Raw genomic sequence first — 11,838 nt, 5'->3', positions numbered from 1 at the left:
TGTCCAATTTCAAAAAGGCTTTACGACGAAAGCACACCATCTGATTATGTTAGGTCAGCGCCTAGTCACAGAAAAACACAGCCATTTTCCAGCCAAAGAGAAGAGTCACAAAAAGCAGAAATGGAGATCAAATGAATCACTAACCTTTGATGATCTTCATCAAATGGCACTCATAGGACTTCATGTTACACAATACATGTATGTTTTGTTCGATAAAGGTCATATTTATATCCAGAAATCTCAGTTTACATTGGCGCGTTATGTTCAGTAATGTTTTGCCTCCAAAACATCCAGTGATTTTGCAGAGAGCCACATCAATTTACAGGAATACTCATCATGAATGTTGATAAAAGATACAAGTGTTATGCATAGAATTAAAGATCTATTTCTCCTTAATGCATCCGCTGTGTCAGATTTAAAAAAAGCTTTATGGCAAAAGCACACCATGCGATAATCTGAGTACAGCGCTCAGCCACCATACAGATACCCGCCATGTTGTGGAATCAACAAAAGTCAGAAATAGCATTATAAATATTTACTTACCTTTGATGATCTTCATCGAAATGCACTCCCAGGAATCCCAGTTCCACAATAAATGTTTGTTTTGTTCGATAAAGTCCATAATCTATCTCCTTTTCGTTCGCGCGTTTAGTGAATTTGGATTACCGGACAACGCGCGAGCACTAAGTCCAGACGAAAAGTAAAAAAAGTTATATTCCAGTTAATAGAAACATGTCAAACGATGTATAGAATCAATCTTTAGGATGTTTTTATCATAAATCTTCAATAATGTTTCAACCGGACAATTCCTTTGTCTTTAGAAATGAAAAGTAACAGAGCTCACTCACACGGCCGCACGCTTGACTAAACTAATGGCATTCTGCCAGACACCTGGTTCAAACAGCTCTTATACGGTCCCCCTTCACAGTAGAAGCATGAAACAAGGTTCTAAAGACTGTTGCCATCTAGTGGAAGCCTTAGGGAGTGTAATCGGACCAAATTTACACTGTATCTTGGATAGGCAAAGACTTGAAAACCTACAAACCTCAGATTTCCCACTTCCTGGTTGGATTTTGAGTTCTGTTATACTCACAGACATCATTCAAACAGTTTTAGAAACTTCAGAGTGTTTTCTATCCACATCTTCTAATAATATGCATATCTTAGCTTCTGGGCCTGAGTAGCAGGCAGTTTACTCTGGGCACGCTTTTCATCTGAACGTGAAAATAGCGCCCCCAGCCATAAGAAGTTAACAAGTTTGCCTTTTTAAAAGTTAATTTGTGGAATTTCTTTCTTTCTTAATGCGTTTGAGCAAAACCGTTGTGTTGTGACAAGGTAGGTGTCACGCCCTGACCTTCGAGAGCCGTTTTATTTCTTTATTTGGTTAGGTCAGGGTGTGATGTGGGGTGGGCATTGGCCGAATGTGGTTCCCAATCAGAGGCAGCTGTCTATCGTTGTCTCTGATTGGGAATCATACTTAGGCAGTCTGTTTTGCCACCTTAGTTGTGGGTAGTTGTCTTTGTTAGTGGCCTGTATAGCCCTAGTAAGCTTCACGTTCGTTTTTGGTGTTTATTGTTTTGTTGGCGACATTCTTAATAAAGAAAAATGTACGCTTACCACGCTGCACCTTGGTCCGGTCATTTCCCTGACGACGTTCGTGACAGTAGGGGTGGTATACAGAAGTTAGCCCTCTTTGGTAAAAGACCAAGTTCATATTATGGCAAAAACAGCTCAAGTAAGCAAAGAGAAACGACAGTCCATCATTACTTTAAGACATGAAGTTCAGTCAATACCAAAAAAGTTCAAGAACTTTGTGAAAGTTTCTTCAAGTGCAGTCGCAAAAACATCAAGCGCTATGATGAAACTGGCTCTCATGAGGACTGCCACAGGAAAGGAAGACCCAGAGTTACCTCTGCTGCAGAGGATAAGTTAATTAGAGTTAACTGCACCTCAGATTGCAGCCCAAATAAATGTTTCACAGAGTGTCTGTTACTTGAACATCTCATCAACTGTTCAGAGGAGACTGCGTGAATCAGGCCTTCATGGTCAAATTGCTGCAAAGAAACCACTACTAAAGGATACCAATAATAAGAAGAGACTTGTATGGGCCAAGAAACACAAGCAATGGTCATTAGACTGGTGGAAATCTGTCCTTTGGTCTGATGAGTCCAAATTTGAGATTTTTGGTTCCAACCGCTGTGACTTTGTGAGACGCAGAGTAGGTGACCGGATGATCTCCGCATGTGTGGTTCCCACCATGAAGCATGGAGGAGGAGGTGTGAGGGTGCTTTGCTGGTGACACTGTTAGTGATTTATTTAGAATTCAAGGTACATTTAACCAGCATGGCTACCACAGCATTTAGCAGCGATACACCATCCCATCTGGTTTGTGCTTAGTGGGACTATCATTTGTTTTTCAACAGGACAATGACACAAAACACACCTCCAGGCAGTGTAAGGGCTATTTGACCAAGAAGAGTGATGGAGTGCTGCATCAGATGACCTGGCCTCCACAATCACCTGACCCCAACCTAATTGAGATGGTTTGGGATGAGTTGGACCGCAGAGTGATGGAAAATCAGCCAACAAATGCTCAGCATATGTGGGAACTCCTTTAGACTGTTGGAGAAGCTGGTTAAAGGAATGCCAAGAGTGTGCAAAGTTGTCATCAAGGCAAAGGGTGGCAACTTTGAAGAATCTGATTTGTTTAACACTTTTTTGGTTACTACATGATTCCATGTGTGTTATTTCATAGTTGTGATGTCTTCACTATTATTCTACAATGTAGAAAATAGTAGAAATAAAGAAAAACCCTTGAATGAGTAAGTGTGTCCAAACTATTGACTGGTAATGTAGGTCTACTCTGCTTTCATTTTATGTCTGTTTCGCCGTTAGTTTAATGTTTCTCTAGCCTATGCAGGATGGGTAGAAACCACTAGCGTCCGGTTTTCATGGATACAGTATCTTCAACCTAGCTTCCGTTTCCCTTGAAAACCGGATGTGGGCACTCCGCTCAGGTGTTTCTATTACATCTGCTACTTAGGTTAATGTTTCTCTGACCGTGTTCTTCAAGCCAACTGCTGCGATAGGAACACCAAGTTTGACCTCTGCTGGACATCTTGGTCTGTTACAATCTTCGGAAGTTTTTGACTTTAGCCTATTGTAACTGCTCAGTGCTCTATCACCTATAATCAAACTATGTGTATTCAGTGTTTAAGTATTGTAGGCTATTGTAATATTTTGTGTGATCTTTTTCCAATAAAATTAATATAGACATTAATTATACATTCTAAAGTCAAGGCAAGGGAGTGTAAGCTACACTGGAGTGACATGTTGTTCCATGGCTCTCTAAAACTATAATTTATGATTTACTCTTTGTCAAAGTTAAAAGCACTCTAACTAGTTCAAAAGCGCTCTGCCTTAGAAGCCAGTCATATCTTATTGGCCATTTAGATTACTGTTTGTTATTTTGTAAGCCTACATCTATGTCAGAGTTCATTGACATTCTCTAGTCCAGCCTATAAACCTACATTTTGGATCCAGTTTTATTCACCTTCTGAAATGTTGCACCTGAATCCTGCCTGATGCTTTGCAACCCCCTGACAAGACTGTAGGGTTCACTATTTTACAATTAGATACCATCATTTTCCAATAGGATTTCAGATCTCTCTAAAATATTCTTTATGGAACGCTGAATTACTTGTTGTAATTGATTTTCAACACAAGGTGGCAGTACATTCCACTAAGTGTCAAGGTTCATACTGTAGCACAGAGAAGTAATGTAGGAAAGCCAGCAACCAGCAAATAAAAATCCATAGTTTTCTGACAGTGGATTAAGTTGCATTAATAATATTACATATATTGAAGTGATGTTACAGAGCCAGTGCTAATATTCATTCTGTATTCTGCTCTAAAATAGATCTCTATGCCTCATTCTGAGCCGTCCCTGGTGTCCCTCCATGTTTAGCCTTTTTGTGGTTAGAATCATTTGCATAGAATTTGTGTATACGCCGCTTCTTTATAGGATGTTGGAACTCCTGTCATTGATCCAATCAAGCAAATTTGTCTTCTGTACTTCATTTTACAGTGCACTTTGCATGTAGTACAGATAGGTCAAACCAGGATGTCTCTGCTAATAGGGGACAGGGGGAGACAGGTGGGAGTCACTGGGCTAATTCTACATCAGAATTCAGTCATAACCTGTGGTCAGAAAAAAAGCTTTAATCACAATGCAGTTTAAACTCTGCATGTTTCATTACTCCCTGTCAAATTAAAGGTTCAATAAATAAAAAAAATAACCTTGAATCTGCTCCCCGTGATTGACTTTTTGGCCAGAGTACCAAGCAGTGCCCCCTATCTCTGTGTCATTCTCAAGTTCAAATATTTATTTCTAAGAAAAATAACAATAAACGAGGATATCTTTGTAGCCTATTTAATACAATGAAAGCATGGAATGACCCTTATAATAATGTTATTCTACCATGACCAACTGGAGAGATAAAAGTAGATTTATTTAATAATAAACATGAACATCAATCATGTTTCAGTCAATTTTGTTGTCTGTCTGATGATGCAAATGGCAAAACTAATGTTCACCAGGAAAGCAATGGTCACTGATGATGCTCAACACGGATTAAAGTGGTGGATAGAAAAAAATCTCCAGTCCATCACACTGTTCACGCTGTGTGCTAATGAACGAATGGCATTCCATTAGTTCCAATTTCCTCTCGCGGGACTCACATTTCTAAATATCGCGAATTTTCCTGCTGTTTATACGTGTGGCAGTAGTTTCAGGCAAGTCCAAGAAAGGTGGAGACTTCCCTGCACAATAATCATTACAAACATAGGGTTGGTAAGCTGCTATTCACCCAAAGGCGAATGGCTTAACTTGCATATCGGTAGTGAATTTGCAAAAACCACCTTGGTTTAGTAAATACACATAGCTAGCTAGCATTCAAGCTGCTAGCTAACGCAAGCAACCGGATAGCAGATTCCAAACATCTGATAGCGACATTGAAGGACATTATGGGTGAGTATTTTCATTTATGTGGTTCTTGCTTATCGTGATGGCTATCCGATGTTCCCCGCTTCAAATTGCCTGTAGCCAGAAATAGGGATCCATCATCACCAACCGTGCCCGGATTTGGAGTGTGCTCCTTGTGAGATTGATCAATGTACTATCTACGTTTAGCTAGTTAAATTAGCTATTTAACAAAAAGCGATAATGTCAACAAGTTAGCTTCCATGCTAAAATAAGCTCTATTTTGCCGGCAAGTTTGCTCAATTATCTAGCTTTGCTAGCTAGCTAACAAGGCAATTCCATGGCCAGGTTTTTGCGTCAGAAGTAATGGTTACTGTATGCCTGTTTTTAGATAGTTAACTAGTTAGCGGTAGCACCAGTAAGTAAAAATGTACATGTTTTATCGGTCCAGTGGAAAAGCAAATAGCACGCCACCTCTCCACCCCATCTTTGCTACTTGTTTGCTAGCTACGCGTTATGGGGTGAAACCTAAATATGATTAAGAAGCAACATTTTCCTCCCACTGCTTGTTTTTTTTGTACAACATTTCAAGCCAGGTTTGCTCTCGATTATATTACTTGCAAAAATTATGGTTTCAAACCCGCTTGACACAATTCATTGACAGTCCCAGTTTCACACCCAAAGTCTAAGCAACACAGAAAACCTTCTGATAAGCGTGCGCTTGGGGGAAGGCACCAAACACATCTTCCCCATAATCTTGACATATTGCAAAGTGTGAATCTCAAACTTGCATGTCATGAAGCCGTTTTTAAAAGAGCTGTATTTGGATGTAACATTCAGTGTGAAGTTGTTCAACACTGCTATGTTGTGAAAGGTTAACACTTATATTTTTACACATACTATACACTAGGGATGAAATTAAGTACCCAATTGTCATACTTGAGTAAAAGTATAGATACCTTCATAGAAAATTACTCAAGTAAAAGTCACCCATTAAAAGACTACTTGATTAAAAGTCTAAAAGTATTTGGTTCTAAATATACTTAAGTATCAAAAGTAAATATAATTGCTACAATATACTTAAGTATCAAAAGAGAAAGTATACATAATTTTAAATTCCTTCTATTAAGCAAAGCAGGTGGCGCCATCTTCTTGTTTTTATGTATGTATAGCCAGGGGCACACTCATTTACAAAACCTGCATTTGTGTTTAGTGAGTCCGCCAGATCAGAGGCAGTAGGGATGACCATGTGTTGTCTTGGTAAGTGTGTGAATTGGACCATTTTCATGTCCTGCTAAGCTTTCAAAATGTAACAAGTACTTTGGGGTGTCAGGTAAAATGTATGGATTAAAAAGTACATTATTTTATTTAAGAATGTAGTGAAGTAAAATATGTTTTTTTATAGTAAAGTACAGACACCATAAACTACTTAAGTAGTACTTCAACATATTTTTACTTAAGTACTTTACACCACTGCTGTACACACGGCATGCTGGTGTCTACGGTTTATCATTGAGTTGCGTCCTTTCTTATCAAGGTTCAGTGTAACTAGCAGTCGATGTGTTTCAATATGTCAGAGTTGTGAGCCCCTTACGTTTATCGTCTGTGGCATGCTCTCCGTATTTCCATCACATAGTTTGTATCAGGCTTCCCACTTTAACTTGAGCCATTTATCTCTCTCACTCACTCTCACTCTCTCACACACACACACACACACCAACTACAAGTGTTTCCGATCAGTGGGAAAGTATGCAGATATGAGTTTCCTCTATGCTCATATGTTGGCTAGCAGTCAGTCAGTGTTTGTGTACTAGACTCTAGAGGGGTCTGGGTACAGCTGTGTAGAATGCGGCTAGCAGGCAGCTTCCTGGCCGGCCGCTGTTTCAATGTGTAGCTTACGTAACCCAGTGACCGTGTGATGCATTACCTGAGAGGGGGAAACAGTCATGGCCACTCTTGCGTTTAAGCTACACATTGAAACAGCGGCCGGCCAGGAAGTACTTGAGTGAGGGAAACAATAATCTGGAGGTCTTTGATATCCAGCTTTATCTGGCCCAGCCTTGAGAAAATGTCCTCCTTGAGTAACTTTACTCGTACACCAGGGCAAGCCCTGTGACAGTATACACTGTCATTCTCAAAGTATTTGTATTTGTTATGGATCCCCATTAGCTGCATCAGTTACTTGATGTGGAATAGAATTTCATGTAGTCATGGCTCTATGTAGTACTGTGTGCCTCCCATAGTCTGTTCTGGACTCGGGGACTGTGAAGAGCTCTTGTGGCATGTCTTGTGGGGTATGCATGGGTGTCTGAGCTGTGTGCCAGTAGTTTAGACAGACAGCTCGGTGCATTCAACAAGTCAATACTTCTCCTAACTAAAAGTAGTGATGAAGTCAATCTCTCCTCCACTTTTAGCCAGGAGAGATTGACATGCATATTATTAACATTAGCTCTCTGTGTACATCCAAGGGCCATCTGTGCTGCCCTGTTCTGAGACAATTTTCCTAAGTCCTTTTTTGTGGCACCTGACAACACGACTGAACAGTAGTCAAGGTGCAACAAATCTAGGGCCTGTAGGATCTGCCTTGTTGATAGTATTGTTAAGAAGGCAAAGCATCACTTTATTATAGACAGACCTCTCCCCATCTTAGCTACTACTGCATCAATATGTTTTGACCATGACAGTTTACAATCTAGAGTTACTCCAAGCAGTTTAGTCATCTCAACTTGCTCAATTTCCACATTATTTATTACAAGATTTAGTTGAGGTTTGGTGAGTGTTTTGTTCCAAATACAATGCTTTTAGTTTTAGAAATATTTAGGGCTAACTTATTCCTTGCCACCCACTCTGAAACTAACTGCAGATCTTTGTTGAGTGTTGCAGTCATTTCAGTCGCTGTAGTAGCTGATGTGTACAGTGTTGAGTCATCCGCGTACATAGACACTCTGGCTTTACTCAAAGTCAGTGGCGTGCCATTAGTAAAAATTGAAAAAAGCAAGGGGGCCTAAACAGCTATCCTGGGGAATTCCTGATTCTAACTAGATTCTATTTGAGAGGGTTCCATTAAAGAACACCCTCTTTTCTGTTAGACAAGTAACTCTTTATCCACATTATAGCAGGGGGTGTAAAGCCATAACACATATGTTTTTCCAGCAGCAGACTATGATCGATAATGTCAAAAGCTGCACTGAAGTCTAACAAGACAGTCCCCACATTCATTTTATCATCAATTTCTCTCAGGCAATCATCAGTCATTTGTGTAAGTGCTGTGCTTGTTGAGTGTCCTTCCCTATAAGAATGCTGAAATTCTGTTATCAATTTGTTTACTGTGAAATAGCATTGTATCTGGTCAAACACAATTTTTTCTAGAAGTATACTAAGGGTTGGTAACAGGCTGATTGGTCGGCTATTTGAGCCAGTAAAGGGGCTTTACTATTCTTGGGTAGCGGAATGACTTTAGCTTCCCTCCAGGCCTGAGGGCACACGCTCTCTAGTAGGCTTAAATTGAAGATGTGGCAACTAGGAGTGGCAATATCGTCTGCTATTATCCTGAGTAATTTTCCTTCCAGATTGTCAGATTCCAGTGGCTTGTCATTGTTAATAGACCACAATCATTTTTTTTACCTCTTCCACACTGACTTTACAGAATTATGTCTTTCATAATTTGGTCCGATATACTTGGCTGTGTATTGTCAGCGGTTTGTTGCTGGGATGTCATCCCTAAGTTTGCTTATCAATGAAAAAGTCATTAAAATAGTTTAATATTAGTGGGATTTGTGATGAATGAGCCATCTGATTCAATTAATGAAGGAGCCCGAGTTGGCTTTTTTCCCCAAAAATGTCAGTTAAGGTGCCCCAAAGCTTTTTACTATCATTCTTTATATTATTTATCTTTGTTTCAGTGTTTCTTTATATTATTTATCTTTGTTTCAGTGTTTCTTTTTATTTAGTTTAGTCACATGATTTCTTAATTTGGAGTACGTTTGCCAATCAGTTGGGCTGCCAGACTTAATTGCCATGCTTTTTGCCTCATCCCTCTCAACCATACAATATTTCAATTCCTCATCAATCCAATAGGATTTAACAGTTTTTGTCATTTTCTTAATGGGTGAGTGCTTATTAGTAAGTGGAATAAGTAGTTTCATAATTGCGTCAAGTGCAGCATCTGGTTGCTCCTCATTACACACCACAGACCAGCAAATATTCTTTACATCAACATTTGAATCACTACAAAACCTCTTGAATGACTTCTTATACACTGTATTAGGGCCAGCCTTTGGAACTTTGGTTTTCCTAGATATGGCTATTATATTGTGATCACTACATCCTATGGATTTGGATACTGTTTTAAAGCAAATATCTGCAGCATGGGAATGTTAATGTTAAGTTAAAAAGGGAAAAGTGATAAGATGGAGACAGCGTAACAGGTCAGCAAGATTAGACATGGCAGAGTTTGTGGACACCCACATACACAACCCTTTCTGGGTTAAACAGGTTTGGTGCCAAAGTTTAGGAATGGCTAGACAGAACAGAGATCATTGTCTGGCTCAATATATTTAGACATAAACAACAATCCTATACACAAAAGCTTTATGATATAAGTAGTGCATTAAGCATGTACACTAGCATAACAGGCAGCTGACATTGACCTTACAACCCCCATGCTGTTGACTCGTTCTATCGAGTCAAAGTTTATTGGTCACGTACACAGTTTAGCAGATGTTATAGCGGTTGCAGCAAAATGCGTATGTAACTGTCACTTGTCTTTGATTGAGCGCCAGTCTCAGCTGAGACAGCAACAGCTTTTATCTACGTTTTCCTTTACAATGATTTGATCCCCCTTGGTAAATGGTAGGCTACTACTTAGTGCTTCAAAAACACCCCTCTGTTGAAATTGAAAGCAGAGTCTAACGCAGTCTTCTAGGTCTATGCCCTATTCTGCTGTGTGGACCTTTGGCAGACACATCATAAGAGAGGTTTCTAAATCAGGATTACTGGACAGCAGCTCAACATTGGGTTTGGCCCGGGGACAAAAACTCTTGTCATTAGCAATCAATATAATTGTAAATTGCGTCTCATGGCACAAGCCTAGTCTACAGCCTTCAATGACCCAGCATGCTGGCTGTGTCCTGGATGATATTTTTCCCAATATCCCCATTGTCTGATAAACATCTCATTCTCAAGTAGCACTTTTGCAAGCATTTTCACTGGCTAGTTCCCAAGGCATGTGCAGACAGACAAAAATGAGAGAACTGGAGGATATTGAGCAATGGTGGGGGGAACCAAAAAAGGGAAGGAGAGTTCATCTCCAAGTGCCCACCATGCCTTGCCTAGCGTCACTTATGAAACTCTGCTTTGGTACGACTTTCTGGCTGGAAATACACTACATGACCAAAAGTATGTGGTCATTTGCTCATTCCAAAATCATGGGCATTAATATGGTGTTGGTCCCCCTTTTGCTGCTATAACAGCCTCCACTCCTCTGGGATGACTTTCCACTGGAGGTTGGAACATTGCTGTGGGGACTTGCTTTCATTCAGCGAAAAGGCTATTAGTGAGTTCGGGAACTGATGTTAGGCGATTAGGCCTAGCTCGCAGTCGGCGTTCAAATTCATCCCAAAGGTGTTCGATGTTTGAGGTCAGGGCTCTGTGCAAGCCAGTCAAGTTTTTCCACACCGATCTTGACAAACAATTTCTGTTTGGACCTCGCTTTGTGCATGGTCGCATTGTCATGCTGAAACAGGAAAGGGCCTTCCCCAAACTGTTGCCAAAGAGTTGGAAGCACAGAATTGTCTAGAAGGTCATTGTATGCTGTAGCATCAAGATTTCCCATCACTGGAACTAAGGGCCCTAGTTGATCCATGAAAAACAGCCCCACACCATTATTCTTCCTCCACCAAACTTTACAGTTGGCACTATGCATTGGGGCAGGTAGCGTTGCCCTGGTATCCGCCAAACCCAGATTTGTTCGTCATATTGCCAGATGGAAAGCATGATTCAACACTCCAGAGAACGCGTTTCCACTGCTCCAGAGTCCAATGGCAGCGAGCTTTACACCACTCCAGCCAATGCTTGGCATTGGGCATGGTGATCTTAGGCTGTTCCGCCATTGAAACTAGTGATGATATAAAAATTTTGGCCGATAACGATATCCGATATTTTCCTTGCCAAAAAAATCAACCGATATTTAAAATTTAGGGGCCTTTTAAGCATTCTAGTACAGCTAAATAGTTAACATACACACATGGACACAGCAGTCTAAGGCACTTCAGAGGCGTAACTAAAGTCCCTGGTTCGAATCCAGGCTGTTTCACATCCGGCCATGTTTGGGAGTCCCTTGGGCGGCGCATTTTTGGCCCAGCGTCGACTGGGTTTGGCCGGCGTAGGCCCTCATTGTAAAAAATAATTTAACTTCTTGGTGCCAGGGGGGCAGTATTGAGTAGCTTGGATGAATAAGGTGCCCAGAGTAAACTGCCTGCTACTCTGTCCCAGATGCTAATATATGCATATTATTAGTAGTATTGGATAGAAAACACTCTGATGTTTCTAAAACTGTTTGAATGATGTCTGTGAGTATAACAAACTCATATGGCAGGCGAAAACATGAGAAAAATCCAACCAGGTAGTGGGAAATCTGAGGCTTGTAATTTTTTAACTCAGCCCCTATTGTAGATACAGTGGGATATTGGTTATGTTGCACTTCCTAAGGCTTCCACTAGATGTCAACAGTCTTTTGAACTTTGTTTAAGGCTTCTACTGTGAAGTGGGACCGAATGAGCCAGGTGTCTGGCAGAGTGCCACAGGCTCTGAGGCGCGGTCACGAGAGAGTTAGCTCTCGTTCCATTGCTTTTCTACAG

At 40.5% G+C, this 11,838-nt stretch overlaps 1 protein-coding gene across 3 annotated transcripts in view; it reads left to right on the top strand.

Moving 5' to 3' along the window:
* Nucleotides 1-4,667: 4,667 nt before the first annotated feature.
* Nucleotides 4,668-11,838, top strand: part of LOC129825176 (CD2-associated protein-like) — a 103,258-nt gene continuing 96,087 nt past the window's right edge. For 2 of the 3 annotated variants that reach the window (XM_055885058.1, XM_055885057.1), the window contains exon 1: nucleotides 4,669-5,029. In XM_055885058.1, the coding sequence (XP_055741033.1) occupies nucleotides 5,026-5,029 (4 nt within the window). In that variant the 5' untranslated portion in view covers nucleotides 4,669-5,025. Of the gene's footprint in view, nucleotides 5,030-11,838 lie in introns of all 3 variants that reach the window. The other variant, XM_055885059.1, reaches the window with a different exon arrangement.

Source organism: Salvelinus fontinalis, chromosome 27 (genome assembly GCF_029448725.1).
Source record: "Salvelinus fontinalis isolate EN_2023a chromosome 27, ASM2944872v1, whole genome shotgun sequence".
Classification (NCBI taxonomy): Eukaryota; Metazoa; Chordata; class Actinopteri; order Salmoniformes; family Salmonidae; genus Salvelinus; species Salvelinus fontinalis.
This window is presented reverse-complemented; position numbering and strand designations above follow the sequence as displayed.